The following is a 17,196-nucleotide window of genomic DNA, read 5'->3' as shown; positions in this document are numbered from 1 at the left end:
TTAATGAATAATAAATAATAATTGCAGGAGAAAACAATTCTAAAGATTCATATAAACGCAGGGGCTCCCTTAAGGAAACATTCAATCAATTCAGAACATTTTTTTAGTAATCGTGGGTCAACCGATTTTCGAAAAAAATGGAAACTAAAAAAAATAGATGCATTAAATTTTAATTAATGGCGATTGATAGGACTCGACAATACCTACATTAAAAAAAAAAGATTCAATTCCATCCATTCGTTAGCGAACAATTGCAGAGAAACTTTGTTACATACACACATACACGTACGGACGATAAAAATTGCATTTACGAACTTTTTGGATTATACTGGGTCGATACAACACACAAAATCCAAAACTTAAATTTGAACGATTACAAAGTTTTCATGCGAAAGCAAAAGAATGAATGAAAACAGAATTGTAAAAAAAGGAGAACACGAAAAATGAAACAAAAAACCAAGATTTAAAAACTCATAATTATAAATAACAATTAAAAATGTTTATTGATTGGTTAAAATTCATGATAAAATTCATGATCATTCGGAAGCAATAAATAGATAAATGAATAAATAATTCATAACTCAGAAACAAACGTATCAATAGAGCTTAGTTTGGGCTCATCACAAAGGGAGAGAATTGTTCTTTGTATTAAAAAAAAAATATTAAATTTCATCAAGATTTCAGCCTGCCACTAACATTTTTTAAAAAGTCAAGTGTCCATTTTACCCCAACCTCCCCTAAATTAATTAATAAAACAAACCTAACAAAAATACTTTTTTTCAAAAAAAAAATCTGAAGCCGGTATTGCAGCGTCCTGTTTTCCCCTCTCCCCTCCACGGGCAACGCTGGCAACCGTTCTTGGCCCATGAGCACAGTCCCCCCATCACCCTCCGTCAGTTCGCCAAGAGCCGTCGGGCTCGATGGATCTCCTCCGTAGAGATTGAATTCCCCAAAATTCTGATAATTTCCGTTCAAAAGACGGATCTCTCCACAAGGAAAAATCATCTTCAGCATTAATGATCATCACCCCCCCACCCCAGAGCCTTAAATAAATAATAAATAACCAACATAACCTGAAAAGACTTCGATAAAAGTGAGGAAAACCGAGGAAAAGGGCAATGTGTTCAGCCAATTTGCACTGATTACCCGCTTAATTAGGTCAATTAATTAATTCCAGGGGTTGAGATCATCCCCATGATCTCCTAAACATTAAAATGTCTAATTGACATCCGGGAAATGAGGGAAGACTGAGGAATAACCTTGACCCGCTGAAAAATCCGCTCTCGGTATCAAGTTTTAATTGACTTCCGAAGTAATTAGCCTTGATTAGCATTTTTTTCACGTGTGCGGGGGTAATTACAAGTGATTGAAGAAGTGTTCAATTTTATTGGAGTGACAAAGTGACAGTTTGCGATGGTTTTACGGGTGAATAAGAGAGTTTAAGTTGAGACTCGGAATTTGTGACAAGTCGTTTGTTACGATAAACTCCCGGATTAGCATAATTGTGAGTGGGTGGATTGTTGGTGACACATCTTGCAATTGAAGAAAAGACGTTGATGATTGTCTAGGGGGAGATGATGAGACGTGAGGGGAAATGACATGATGGAGGACGCCATGTCTGAGGTAATGATTTCTGGATTTTCGGCTCAATTATCTCGATACTGAGTGCATTCAGGGGAAAATGTGACAGACATTTTTTATGGGAAATTTAATTCTCTAGAAAAATGGTCTACAACATTTTCTTGTAAATTCGATGATTAATGCGATAATTGAAGGATTAAGAAACACAATTCTATGCCTTATTTTGATGCGAAGACCTTCCTCTCATTGATTAATTACGCGATTAACTCGGAGACTATAGGATCTGGGGAAAAATGTCGTAAGATTTGTTTTTAGGGAATTGCATTCTCTACAAAAAATGTTTAGCGACATTTTCTCGTAAAATCGATGGAGAGAATTGAATTCTCCACGAAAAGTCTCAATAGTTCCTCCACAATTCCTTCAGAATTTCGCATTCAACGAAAACCTCATATTTGATTTATTAAATTGAGAATTAAATTCCATCCCAAGGAATCATCCGCGGATAATGGAAGCTCCCCTCCCCATTGATTAATTTTCAACTCTCCAAGACCAGTATAACTCTGCATTCTCGTAACAAAAATAAATTTAAATGAAGTTCAATTATCTCGGTAGTGAGTGGATTCAGAGGAAAATGTGCCAGACATTTTTTTGGGGGATTTAATTCTCTAGAAAAAAAGTTCTATCACATTTTCCTATCGTATAAAGTCTCGTAAATTCGACGATTAATGAGATAATTGAGGGATTAATAAACACAATTTTATGCCTCATTTTGATATGGAAACATGAAAATGATTAGCCATATTTCTGAGAGATTTGCCCTCATTGATTAATTACGCGATTAACTCGGAGACTATAGGACCTGGGGAAAAATGTCGTAAGAGTTTTTTAGAGAATTTCATTCTCTACAAAAAACGTTCAGCGACATTTTCTCGTAAAATCGATGGAGACTGAGATAATCCCAGAATTAACAGAAACAATTTTCTCAGAGAATTGAATTCTCCACGAAAAGTCTCTCAATATAGTTCCCCACAATTCCTCCACAATTCCGGATTTAACGAAAACCTCATAGTCAACTTATTTAATTGAGAATTAAATTCCATCCCAAGGAATAATCCGTGGATAATTGAAGCTTCCTTCCCCATTAATTAATTTTCAACTCTCCTAGACCAGCATAACTCTGCATCCTCGTAATGAAAATAAATGAAATTCTTCTTGAGAAACTTTGGAATTAAACTACTTCAATATTTCTGGTAGTGTTCCACTATAAACTTTCCTCATAAAAGCTTTTATACCCGAGCAATATCGTTGTGGAACAACCAGCCAATTTCCCGGAAACTTTTTAACTGAAGAAATTTTTTTGTTGATTTAAACACTCCATCTCATTCTTTCAAACCATTAAATGAATTTCTTTCACAAAAATCAGAAACACTGGAGCCGAAATGACAATTTGTCACTATTCTATCTGACCCTTATGATAGTCTTCATAAGCTCCTTTCACCCTTCATAAATTCATTTTGCCCGAGACGAAATAAAGAGCAAAAAAATTGTGAACTTTGAAATTTCTCATTTCAACTCCCTGAATTCGCTGTTTCGACTCCTCACGCAGTTTCTAAGATTTCAGATCCATTGATGTTTCTCTCTCACGTCTCAGGGAAGGGGAAAATTGTATTTGAGTACTAACTATCGTATTTATGGAACTTAACTGAAGGGGAGGAGGTTGTTGGTTGATTCAAACAATCCAACATCTCATTCTTTCAAAACAACAAATCAATTTCTTTTACAAAATTCGAGAAAAAAATATCATGTTTTTGTTCTCGGAAAAATTCTCATTCTCTTTATTTTGCAAAATAAAATGGTGTTTTTTGTTCCATTGATTCTTGACCCTTAAAATCGAGTTTTCCTCTCAAAATATGCGTTTTTTGGGCTTCCGCCTCTTCAAATTTAAATTGAATTTCTTCCCTTGAAAGAACATATTTTTCTACGCCTTCCATCAAAATTTCAAAGTGGTACTCGTAATGGAAATCGCGTAATTCCACTAAGAAGATATAAAAATCGAATTATTCGTTGGAAATGCATATTCAACCGCAGTTGGATTCAGCCGCATCTTAATCCCCTAAGTTCAATTTCAATATCCCCACTCTATATGGCAGTCAAAGCGAAATGCCCTTCTACACTTTACTACGCTTTTCACCTAAGAGGGTTAAAAACTCCGCTGAATTATCATAGCATGATTTTATCAAATTTCCTTAATTAATTTTCTAACTATCGCACATGACAGGATTTTTGTCCATAAGATCTTTTTGGGTAATAATTTCAAGTGGGACTTCTATCACGAGTCTCAATTTGCAATTTTGATGGAAGACATAGAAAAATATGTTCTTTCAAGGGAAGAACTTCAAATTAAATTCGAAGGGGCGGAAGGCCAAAAAGACATATTTTGAGAGAAAACTCGATTTTAAGGGTCAAGAATCAATGGGATAAAAAAATCGCCATGTTTTTTTTTGAAAAATTGAAAATTTTTCCGATATAACATATGAAATTTTTTTCTACCATGAAAATTGTAGCCGTGACATTTATTCGAAAGAATATTGTGAAGAAAAATTAAATTTGAAGTTTCTCTGTCATCAATAGACTTTTTTTAATCATTATTTTACATCGCTTCGACCCGGTTAGGGTATACTGCGACGATGATCACAAGACTTTAAAGTAGCTCTACCCTTTTGGGGTTATATTTCAATTCAAAGATTTTTAAAAACTACAACAAATCGCCTAAAAACTCGGTGTGATTCGGAATCGTAATCTTTTTCCTCATTTAATGGTCGTTCAAGTTTTTCTAAAAGGAAATGTTGAAAATCCATTATTTAACACAGGGTCTTATGTGAAAAACGCTGAATTTACCACAACTCCGGTCAAAACAAAGATTAAAATCTAATTTTTTTTTCTAAAAACGAGAAAAAAATAATGAAAAATATTGGCACCTGTTGGATAACGATTTATCGTTTAGTTTTATTAATAATACTGGCAACAGGAATAGACATGACAACAGTGACCATGTGATGGCGCCCGCTCCGCTCGTCTCCAACTTCCCATATGATCGTACGGCGTTGCCACAGTTATTTGCAAGCTAGTCAATTGAAAAACTGCTTATGTGCACTTTATTTAAAAAAAATTGATATAAGATAATACTTATGCTCATGACCTCTATGATTTATTTTAATAATTTAGAGCTAGAAATACTGATTTTTAGAATGTATTTTTTGTGAAATAGACTCAATGACTCCAGCCGTAGGGGTAGAGCTACTTTAATTGATTAGATCGCAGCATTCTACCCGGCCGGGATTTGCACTCGGAACCTTTCCGCATGTGAGGCAACGAACTGCGCCAAGCCACCGGTATATCAATAGACTTACGAGGCTAAAATTTTAAGATAATACTCTCTTTAATATGTAGAACCAAGGGTGAAACTTGGAGCTCAATCCAAAGTTTGACTCGGAAAGTCGGGACGATAATTGGGAGAATTGCGTATTGGGCCCCCTTTTTTACCGTGGATACACGAGAGATTTTACCGTGGATCAATTGAAAGGGTCAATCGGAAGGGTCACAAAAAGGAGTCGCTAGGATCAGGAGTTGTGACAAGATTGTCCAGCGGAGTCTAGAAGTCTCCCTGGTATGGGAAAATCATTTCATCCTGCATAAATTCATTTGGCCTCGAGAAAAAAATTAGTGAAGTTTGAAATTTCTCATTTCAACTCCGTGAATTCTCAGTTTCGACTACTCATGCAGTTTCCAAGAGTTCAGATTCATTGTTGTTTCTCTCTCACGTCTCGGGGAACGGGAAAATTGTATTTGGGTAGTGAATGTTGTATTTATGGAACTTAAATGAAGTTTGAAATTTCAGTTGAATTGAAGTTGTGAAACTCATCGGGGCAACTGGTACGAACTTTAAGGGGAACAGGTGCGGGTTATGGGTAAAAATAGCCGCGCTATATGGAGTTATTGGAATTTTAGAAGGCAGTTGAGAGTTTTAATTAAAATTTTTTTTCTTGCTCTGAGGGGTGAATGATAACGCGAGATTAATGCGGGTTTATCTCGGCAAACAGTTTATCTCACGAGAAAATGTCTGTTTACATTTCGCGAAATGCTCAGATGATTCATTTAGACCTCATTATTCATTTGTCAATGAATTTTCTCTTCAAATAAATTATTCTGGTTATTGCTCGGTCTTCGGGGGTTATTAACCGTCATAAATTCTCCAGAAAATACACTGCCACAGCTTTATTACTCATCTTCCAGTGGTAAAAATTGAGAATAACTCGACGGTTCAATAATCCCTCCTCAACAAGTTGTAAACGAATCATCTTTACGATTTCCAGGACACGATGATGGATTGCGGGAGCGAGGAAGAGGGTGTGGACGAACTCGTTGACCTGACGAGTGAAATTCCCGACTCGGTACCCAACATTCGAGGTAAGGGCCTCGCAAAATATTTTACATTTTTTTATCACCAATTTTTAATCTTCAAGTGACAAACAATGTAAAAAAATGACGAAATAGTTTATTTAATTTATGAAACGGAAATATCTGCTATTTTTCGAGGAATTTTTTTTTCTGACGATTCCATTTTTTCAAAATTTCGAAAAACCTCTGGAAGCGGATATTTTTTTTAAAATTAAGTACTCGTACCCAACATTCGAGGCAAGGGTCTAGCAAAATATTTTATATTTTATCATCATCAATTTTTAATCTTCAAAAGTGACAAAAAATATTGAAAAATTACGAAATGATTTTATTTACGAAATGGAAAGCTCTGCATTTTTCCGAATAATTTTTTTTTCTCCCCATTTAATTTTTTGCAAATTTCGAAAAATCTCTGAAAACGGATATTTTTTCGGTTAAAAAAAATTAAGAACTGGGTCTGGTTCTCTTCCTCCCTGCTTCCCCCCGCAAAAGATCATGTGAGACGCCCTCATGATGATCCTGTCAATAGAAGAATTTCCCGAAGGGAAAAAACACTGGAAACCTCCATTTCGAAGGGTCAGAGTGAAATCGACCGGTTCTGTGTGACAATATTGATCATCATCGTCTCTCATGGTCCTCCGGGAACGTGAGAACTGCAGAAATGATCATTTCCCTTCATTTTTTTATGTGTTTACTCCCCTTTTCTCCATCGATTCTATGATTCGACGGAAAAACACAATTTTTGAATTTTCCAAAATGGTGATTATTTCGTTAATGAGTGGATTTAGGAGAAAATGTCAGAGGAATTTTCTTCTGGAGAATTAAATTTTCTGCAAAAAAGGTTTTATAACATTTTTCCCTAGAATTGTTCGTTCGCGAGATATCTGCGAATTTACCCAAAAGAGTTTTTCTTTTTATTTGCAATTTCATGCAATTCACACATAATTATGAAAAAAAAGTTATGAGAATTTTTTTTCATGAGATTTTAACGTCTCATCATGTATTCAAGACAATTATGAATCTGAAGCATCCAGAATCCGCCTGGACCAGACGGAAAACAATTTTTCCTCTCCATTATTCGCATCTCATGGGAATTTTGCTCCAGTAACTCACCCATGGGAATTACCTGTTACCCGTTTTTACGTTGAGTCTGGCCCTCTTAATTTCGCACGAGTTTATATACCTCCCCTCCCCACACAACCAACCCAGTTGAATTGAAGTAAGAGAGAGAGAGAGAGAGAGAGAGAGAGAGAGAGAGAGAGAGAGAGAGAGAGAGAGAGAGAGAGAGAGAGAGAGAGAGAGAGAGAGAGAGAGAGAGAGAGAGAGAGAGAGAGAGAGAGAGAGAGAGAGAGAGAGAGAGAGAGAGAGAGAGAGAGAGAGAGAGAGAGAGAGAGAGAGAGAGAGAGAGAGAGAGAGAGAGAGAGAGAGAGAGAGAGAGAGAGAGAGAGAGAGAGAGAGAGAGAGAGAGAGAGAGAGAGAGAGAGAGAGAGAGAGAGAGAGAGAGAGAGAGAGAGAGAGAGAGAGAGAGAGAGAGAGAGAGAGAGAGAGAGAGAGAGAGAGAGAGAGAGAGAGAGAGAGAGAGAGAGAGAGAGAGAGAGAGAGAGAGAGAGAGAGAGAGAGAGAGAGAGAGAGAGAGAGAGAGAGAGAGAGAGAGAGAGAGAGAGAGAGAGAGAGAGAGAGAACTGACCGATGCACCCCTCGAGTCAGGTAGGGGTACGAAATCTCTCTTTTTTTTTTCTTGAATCCACTACAGACTGACTCTATGGGGTTCAATAACACATTCAGTTATACCTGTTCCTGGGAACCAGATCTAGATATCCAGAGGTTTATGAGAAAAATCACTCGACGTTTAGAGAATTTTTAAGATTCATTGAGAAGAATGAGTGAAATTGTACGTAAGTTTATTTTATTTTTTATTTTGTTGATATAGTATTGGTATTGAGTAGAAAAATTGAGGAATGCTCTCATAGAATTGGAAGTATCGTTCACTTTATTATTTTTTATATAGAAAAAAATGTAATTTAAACATTCGAATTATGATGATGATCTAATGTTATGTTGTAAATATGCAATTCTCTAGTTAAATATCAAGTTGAGGAAAAAATACTAATAGACCTTGTTTATTGGAAATTTTGAGATGTAAAAAAATGATCCTTTAGTCTTTTCTTCCAAAGTTGATATTTACCAAGATATTGGCAAAAATGTAAAATTTCCTCAAGCCAACTCCGATCACTTCGTGAATGGCGCCTATCTCGAAAACTATCGATAATTGGATTAAATGTCATAAGAACTTTTTGTAGGTAATTGAATTCTCTACAAAAAAGTCCTTTGCCATTTTCTCCTAAACCAAATATTTACCGAGATATGTGACCGCGTAACGAAAATCGTGACGCCACGCTTTCACTTATCCCCACTCCTCCCCAATTTTTCTCTCTCTGCATAACCACCGAACGCCTCGCCTTGCAGACGCTGCGGAACGTCTCTTGACACTCCTGGGTGTCGAAGACGACGACTCCTCCTCAGAAGACGAGGGAGTGGAGCTCGACCTCGACGACGAACTCCCTGAGAACTCTAGATTCCTCCACCAACTAGCGACCTCTCTCGTTCAAGAACTTAAATACACCCAGAAATCCACTCCCCTTCATCCTCTACCTCTCAACGACCTCCAGGAACAGATCCAGCACATGGATGTGTCCGGTGAGGACGTTCCCATGCACCAGACCCTCCAGAATCACCAGAACTCCTCATCATTTGCGCAAATAGTTCCCAATCCATCCGAAAAAATCGTATCCTGCAGATCTAATCCTCATTATGTGATCTTGAGAACGAGCTATGAGGGCTACATAACCAACAAAAGATGCAGGATCGATGAGGACTCGAGGGAGGCCGAGGAAGACGGCGACGATTCTGTTTTATCGACTGACATCCTGGGGTCGTGGACAGCGGGGTGGGAGGCGTGTGCCACCGAGGCTGTGAGGTATCTCCTGGAGGTAGAGGGACTTCCTCCGCAGCATCCTAAAGTACTCTCCTTGAAGAGCCACCTCGAGGTGCAGAAGGGTCGCGCTTTCGCCCAGTTTTCCGCATGAATTGATGATTTTTTTTTAGGTTAGGAGGAGTTTTCTGGGGTTATGACGACTGGATCGTTGAGGATGGGCCTTCCTGGAGGGCTCAGGGGTCTCAGTGCACGGAGAGACTTGGAGAGGAGGCTGAGGTTATGGCAATCGACTGCGTGTGACGTAACGATTTTTTTCCGTCTAGGGATATCTTGCAAGGGTTTAGGGGAAAATGTCGGGGATTTTGTTCTAGGGAATTTAAGGATTACAAGAGAAGTCTAGTGACATTGGGAGAAGGGATAGTTCGAGTGTAACGTTTTGTTTTTCGTAACAGTGGCGATATCTCGGGAGGGGAGAGCTCTAGGGGAAAACGACAAAGAGATTTTTTGTAGAGGACTTCGAGATCCACAAAAAGTATCAATTATATTTTCTCCTAGGATCGATATGTACCGAGATAATTGCATATTTAACACGTAGGTTAACCTCAAATTGTGGAGAATTATGACTAATCACTCTGAGATCTCTCCGTGTACATGATAAACGACTTTAGTGAAATTATCTGCGTATAATCCACTGAAGGAGCATGGCATCGATGATTCAACCTCCTCGATCGATGTTCCTTCGTCCCTAGTATAATAATTAATTCGAAAATCATCGCGGACGCGATTCAACGGGGAAGTGACAAAAAATGAAATTCAAGTCAGGTTTTATCGTCTGGATAAATTGCCATTTATCTCGGTAATTAGTGGTTCCAGGGGAAAATGTCGTAAAACATTTTTTATGGAAAATTAAATTTTCTACCAAAAATGTCTTGCGATATTTTCCCCTAGAACCACTCGTTACCGAGATAATTCAGCTCTTTTACCACTTTCCCAGTGAATTCAGATGGTTTATTTTTTTATCCTCATATTTCAACATTCTGAATTATTGTAAATATGTATGATAACTATAGATGATGTAATTGTGTTGTTACTTTTACATGAACATCTAGGTAAATTAATGACCAATGTAGATAAATAAACATTTGAGAATAAATTGAGTGATAATTTAAGAGACAGTGATTTTTTTTTCAGGAATTTTTATTAATGAATTTTAGGTTCGATGGGACGAATATATTTCTTAAATTTGTGGGGAAGAGGGGGGGTAGAGGGGGAATTTGAGATGATGGCTTGAAAAGAAACTCCACAAGTTTTTCAAAAGGGGATTTCCTACGCCAATGGGGCATCTGGTGTTGCTCCTCTCCCGTAGCACATGCCATGCATCTGCCTCTCGAAAAACGGTGGATGTACTGAACCAAGAGGATTTTTAGTATTTTGATACATTATTACATTATAAACTTCAGTTTTTTAACATGAAAAATCGTTTTTAGAATGAGAACTTTTAAGGAAACAAAATGGGTTATTGAATTTCAGAAAAATCCATTTGGAAAATTAAAAAGGGGAATGCGTTTGTTCATTCTGCAATTATCTTCAGAAAATGTTTTAGGGTGAACAGGCCAATACCTGGACGATTTCACATTTTATTAAATATTCTATAAATAATAGAATGAAAACTGTACGGATTATTTTCATTATCAACAATAACACTTATGTATGATCATGTGATGATTTTTTTTTTCGAAATATCAACATTACAGCGAGAATAGTACATTACATGCCCGAGCCGTGGAAAACAGATCACCTCGCCTTCGGCTCGGAAGGCAATCTTGCACGTGGGGGAGGGTGATATGTTTTCCATGGGGAGGTGTGTATATTAATTTTCTGTACTGCTTCTCACGATTTCTCGTCTGGGAATTGGTATTACATACTTCCCAAACTCGAAAACTTGAAAATCACTGCAGAAAAATATTGTTCCTGGGCTGTTGCGATGGGGTTTTTTTACTCGTGTGGTTGGCCAGTCCTCGCCTACGGCTCGGAGGCCAACGCCACACGAGTAAAAAACCCCATCGCAACAGGCCGGAAAAATACTATTGTATTTTGAGGCGGCTGCGCCCCACGAAATTGGCGTTTTTCAGGTCCCATGACACGAAAAAAAAATGAAATATTCGGAAGGTACAGTGCTGGGTGGCGTGGCGCTGCAATTTACTAAGCACAGAGATACAAATGCGTCACATGACCCGTCATATGACGGTCATGTGAGCGTCATTGACGATCACATGACGAGGCGTTCATGACGGCTGTCACAATTCCCCCTCCCCCTTCTGTGACCGTCACAACTTGTCAAGAAAAAATGACAGTCATTTTTCATCTATATAGATGAAACTTTATTTTTTTCTCGGTCAATTTTCAGTTGAATTCCTTTTGTATTGGCTTAATCCGCATTTTGAAATGGAAATCACGTTTTTTTCCATCCATATAGATGAAACTATTTTGTTTTATTCATGACTGTCACAAATTGGAAATTAGTTATGACCGTCATTATGCAACTATACAGATGGTTTGACAACAATTTGGTTACAAATGATTTGTGACAATCATTTGTAGTTGGAAAATTTGTGCGTCACATGACCGTCATTTTTTGGTCATATGACGCGATCTAAAAAATGACGGTCATTTTGCATCTCTAGTGACAAAGTGTCGTGGAGAAAAAAAAGTTCTCTTCCGAAAGAGTCAGATGTGAGAAATAGCACAATATTTTCAGGGGGAGAATCACATCCCGAAGATGAAGAACCTATTTGGGCCTTGTACTTCTTCACATTCAATAACAAAAAATTCACATGTTTGTATAAACTGGATGACAATTCTGTATTCCTCCAGAGCATCCATGTTATTGCCGTCCACCGTCCAGTTATTGGAGATTTCGACGATATTCCACTTTTCCCTCATTTAACTATTCCTCGCTTCATTTTTTCCACTTCAAATTACCGTTTTTTCCTAATTCATATATTCTTCCAGGTCTAGAACTCATGTTTTATTCATTTAGCTACTTCATCGATTTTAAACCCTTTAATGAAGTTCAATATTTCCGTAACTGTCCAGCTATTGGCCTGTTAACCCTACGTGGATAATAAATCAAGCAGATGTGAACAAAAAGCGCGTGCCGTTTTCTGACCCTCGCAACTTTAACAAAAAAAAATATTGCCACATTATATCAAATTGAAGAATGAAAAATTGATAGTTGTGATCGGCTTTAACTCTTCCGCTCTTCACCCCCGCAGCTGACGTCCAACTACAATGTAAAAAGAAATTTACCATCTGACTGGACAGCTGTTTCTCCCCTAGTTTCGAGGAGAGAAAAAAAAACCCGATGAGGGAATCGAAGAGATCGAGGAGAAAAAATTTTAAACGCACACCTTGAGTGCGGGGATTAGTCAGCAGGATGAGTGGATTTTACGAAGAAAAAATCATCCTGGAGGGGGTGATCAATAACCATGGAAATAGAATCGAATTAAATAAGAGAAAAAATTCCCCAACGATTTTTCTTCGGGATCCGTTAAACCGTGATTTCATTTTTTACGTATATCTCGTTAACGAGTCGCTATAGAAGAAAATATCACGAAATATTTTTGTAGAGAATTAAATTCTCCAAAAAATATTTCTTTACATTTTTCCCTAGCACCACTCATTCCCGAAAAAATCCTGGATTTGTACAGCAACCAAATTTTCTCTCCACAGAGAGAAATGTTCGGTAAAAATTACGGAACTCACAGAAAATTTAAGTGACGGTATCGTAATTTTTCACAAGAGATTCAGATAAAAATTACGGATCGCTCGTGAAAAATTTCGTGACAGTTCCGTAAAATTTCCTAAAACCACATTTCGCTCCGGAATTACGGAAAAGATACGTAATTTTTATTGAATATTTCTCTCCGTGTGACGGCATCGTAATTTTTCGCAGGAAATTCAGATAAAAATTACGGAACGCTCTGGAAAAATTCCGTGACAGTTCTGTAAAATTTCCTAAAACCATATTTCACTCCGGAATTACGGCAAAGATATGTAATTTTTATTGAATATTTCTCTCCGTGTCCTCAAAAAAACGTTAAGAGTCGAAAATAATCGATAAAAAATGTGTGTCGACTGTCAACTGTCGATTGTAATAAATAAAGCCCAATTAGAACTCATAATCCCTGCGAGTGATCTCAGAAACGATTAAAAATCGGAATTTTTAAAGTAAAAATTCCCATTTTGTGGGAAAAATTGTTGAAAATTCTAAAGAACAGATGTTAAAACGTGATTTTTTTACGTATATCTCGCTAACGAATAGCTGTAGAAGAAAATGTCACAAGACATCTTTTGCAGAGAATTAAATCCCCCACAAAAAAAATTTTGACATTTTTCTCCAGCAGCAGTCATTACCGAGAAAATGCTGGATTTGTCCAGCAACCGATTTTTCTCTCCTCCAAAAAAGTTCAAAGAGTGGAAAATAATCGATAAAAAAATGTCTCGACTGCCAGCTGTCGATTGTAATGAATAAAGCTCAATCAGCCCTCATAAAACTCCGAGTGATCTCAGAAACGATTAAAAATCGGAATTTTTAAAATCAAGATCCCCATTTTGTGCGAAAAATTGTTGAAAATTCTGGAGAACAGATGTTTACTTCCGGCAGCTGTTTACACGTGGCTCGTGGTGGAGGAGGGAGAGGTGAAAATACGTAGGGGAGGGAGCCTGCCTCGTGTCCGCTGTCGAAAGGTGCACGTGCCCTTTCCGAATAGAATGAAAAGTTGGATCTTTCTATAATTACATTTCATTTCTTGGGGGGAGATTTCCATTCAGCTCCGGCATCATTGTCTTCCTGTCGAGTGCCGAAGACAGTTGGGTATTTCGAAATGATATGGATCCTCATTTACCTGTTCTCACAGCACTAAACATTCCAATCCCTAATTTACAGTAAAACCTAAAACTAATGGAAATCAATAAATGTTTCGTTCTGAAAGAGACGTTAATTTTTTTAAATTCAATTTCGATTCGTCAATAGGCGATTTTTTTCCTTCGAATAATTAGTTCACTTTCATTTATCAATTCATCAGTGTCTACGGTAAATAACTGGATTTGCGGGAACGTACGTGTCTGCCCGGTCACGAATTCCTTGTGCGCAATCAATTTAGTTAATTCATTTGAAACTCCGGAGGGAGAAATGCCCCAGCACAATGCACCATCATCCCGCATTTGGATTAATTCACTAGATTCCACTCGTATCCCCTCGATTCAACCCATGAAAACACTGAATAAGCGTTTCTCCATTTTTTCCAACGTCTTGAATAAACGAAATTATGAAGAGATGAATTATCTGGGTTATTATGATTACTGTTATTATTTTTGTTATTGAAAAAACTCTTCTGGAGACATTTTTGTGGAAAATAGGAATGTTTAATGATTCTTATTTATTTTTGCATTTGATAATTCATGTAAAATCTAAATTTAAAGTCAAACTTTGGGCATGAATTTTTTTTTAATGTAAAAAAGATTGATAAATTGTCATTTCAGAAGGCTGGGGTGACCTTGACTGACGTCACACCACGGTAGTGCCTGCTAGTGAGTCAACTATGAAGTGTAGGGAGTTGTGACGTCATTATATCGTCCGTGTAATTTTTTAATCATTGTTATCAAATTAACGAAGTGATAAAATTGTGGAATTTCTGACGTATCGAGCACAGTTAAAGAAATATTGAACTTCATTAAAGGATTTAAAATCGAAGAAGTAGCTAAATGAATAAAAAATGAGTTTTAGACATGAAAGAATATAGGGGAGGATGGGGCAAAACGGCCCCCCTTCAATCGTCAATATTTTCCGATTCAATAATCCGATTGGGATGAGTTAGAGCTCGTTTTGAAGAATGAAAAATTATATTCAAAATGAAGTTGAAACTGGGAATTTTCACAATGTCATTCACAAGTTATTGACAATTGAAGGGGGGCCGTTTTGCCCCACCCTCCCCTATTAATTAGGAAAAAACAATAATTTGAAGTGGAAAAAATGATGAGAAAATGAAGAGAAGAATAAGTACATTAGCAAATTGCAGCGCCACGCCACCCGGCACTGTACCTCCCAAATATGTTATGTGATTTTTTTTTCATTGAATGCGAAGAAAGACAAGGCCAAATGGATTCTTAATCTTCGGGATGTGATTCTCCTCCTGAAAATACTGTGCTTTTTCCCACATCCGACTCTTTCGGAAGAGAACTTTTTTTTCTCCACGACACTTTGTCACTGATGCCTCGCAAATTGCAGCGCCACGTCACCCACCCTTATGGGAATGAGATATATGCAGCACTTATATCTAGCATATATTTGACATTCCACATTTTTGGCCGAAAATATATCTGAGATATATTGCAGATATATGTTAAATATTTTACATCGAGATATGTATGGATATTTATATCTAGGGTATATCTGGCATATGACATTTTTGGCCGAAATATAAGTGAAATATACTGAGATATATGTCCGGATATATGTTATTTCCATGAGGGCCAGCACTGTACCTCCCGAATATTTTTTTTTCTCGCTGTAATGTTGACATTTCGAGAAAAAACTTCATCACACGATTATGCATAAGTGTCATTATTGATAATTATAATAGTCGGTGCAGTACCGGCGGTAGTGGCCGTGCGGTTAAAGTGCTAGACTCGTATGCCAATGATCCGGGTTCGCTTCCCGGCACCGGCGGTCAAAATTTATAGCGCTCTAATTTCACAGTTTCACTGCCGAGCGGTAGTCCCGTCAAAAGGACGACTGTACCAGGGCAGGTTTTTCCCTCGAATGAGGTTTTCCCTCCCTTCGGCAAATGCGGTACAGGGGGTGGAGGGGGGTGGGAAGGGAACAAATCGTAAAGACCCGAAAGGGTATACGAGAAGAAAAAAATTTAATTTTTAGTCCGTGCAGTTTTCATTCTATTATTTATAGATTATTCAAGAAGAGGGGAAATTGTCCAGGTATTGGCCCGAGTCCAGCTATTGCCCTGTTCACCCGATTGAAACTAACTTCTTTATAAAAATAATATGTATGAAATATTCCTATGTTCAATTAGAATGATTCATTCATCCTCTAATTCATGTCCCGAGTCATAATTCTTTCGATGCAAGGGGGGTACGCCGGCAAGGGGCCAGTCCATATGGTCCCCACATGCAACTAGGATACAAAAGTCTGGGTGTCGGTGGGTGGGGGTAAGGGGAGGGCGTCGGCGACACGAACACAGCTGATGTTGTAAGCCTCAGCGTCCCTTGCATCGAGTTAGCCCGGTTAGTTACTCTCACAGAGCTCGACAGTGGTCGTCCACTCCGTTGCCTGGCACCACAAATTTTCAGGATTTTTTGTTCTTCTTGAAAAATATAAATTTCCAAGTTTTCCAAAATTCAACAGTGATTTTTACATCTTCGGAGCACAGGATCGGAGCTAATTTGATAAAGTAAGTGTGGAATAATAATTTTGAATGAATGATGGACGAATGGAAGAGATGACTGGGTTTTTTGGTGACCGAAAAAATTAAAAATTGAATTTTTTGAATTTTTAGTTCATTTTTTATTCGAAAAATTCAGTAGAGGGCAATTGGGATTGATTGGAGGCTCGTTGGCCCTGTAGTTGACCCCCATGAGTTCCTAAATTGAGAAGAATTGAGTTTGTCACCACTATTTGAAATTTGAATGGAAAATTTCAACGTTTTTCAAAAGTTGATTCAAACTGAAATTTTTTCGATTGAAAAAAATCTGTAGCGAAGTGGTAAAGTAGGATAAGTGCAAAAATGGAACTTTTTCGGGAAAGTTAAAAAACTTGACCACGTTCGAGAAAGCTTTCGATTCAAGCAATAGAATTTTTTTTTTTAATTTGCACTTATCCTAGTTTACCACTTCACTACAGAATTACAAGTAACAAATAAGAATTGTTGACTCTTTTCATAAATACATCTCTCAGAATATTCCATTCCCTCGATTTAACATCACCATCCTCAAGTCCCTTCAATCCTCGGCAAAATCGAATCGCATAATTTTCCATCGGTAATTGAAAAATCCCTCGACATTAATCTGATTTTATTGGCGGGAACTGAATCCTTGGAAATAACCGCATGAGTATTGATTTCTTGAGGGTGGGAGTTGTTACATGAAACGTCTACGACGCTTCCTGCAAACATAAGCTCAAGACCCCTCACAACCCAATTCACCCC

At 37.6% G+C, this 17,196-nt stretch overlaps 1 protein-coding gene across 1 annotated transcript; it reads left to right on the top strand.

Moving 5' to 3' along the window:
- The first annotated feature begins 914 nt into the window (after positions 1–914).
- LOC107039606 lies at positions 915–10,143 on the top strand. Its single transcript, XM_015259319.1, has 3 exons — positions 915–1,623; positions 5,955–6,048; positions 8,506–10,143. Exons 1-3 carry the CDS (start codon positions 1,600–1,602, stop codon positions 9,123–9,125), a joined length of 738 nt encoding a protein of 245 aa, XP_015114805.1. The 5' UTR covers positions 915–1,599; the 3' UTR covers positions 9,126–10,143.
- Positions 10,144–17,196: the final 7,053 nt, after the last annotated feature.

This window comes from Diachasma alloeum, unplaced genomic scaffold, assembly GCF_001412515.2.
Source record: "Diachasma alloeum isolate Michigan unplaced genomic scaffold, Dall2.0 Dall_scaffold_00302, whole genome shotgun sequence".
NCBI lineage: Eukaryota > Metazoa > Arthropoda > Insecta > Hymenoptera > Braconidae > Diachasma > Diachasma alloeum.
This window is presented reverse-complemented; position numbering and strand designations above follow the sequence as displayed.

Bases quoted from the DNA above. Each gene is read 5' to 3' on its own strand.
- LOC107039606 (XM_015259319.1), top strand. From the start codon at position 1,600: ATGATGGAGGACGCCATGTCTGAG. The intron at 1,624-5,954 runs GTAATGATTTCT...TACGATTTCCAG, and splicing joins TGGAGGACGCCATGTCTGAG to GACACGATGATGGATTGCGG. The intron at 6,049-8,505 runs GTAAGGGCCTCG...CTCGCCTTGCAG, and splicing joins CTCGGTACCCAACATTCGAG to ACGCTGCGGAACGTCTCTTG.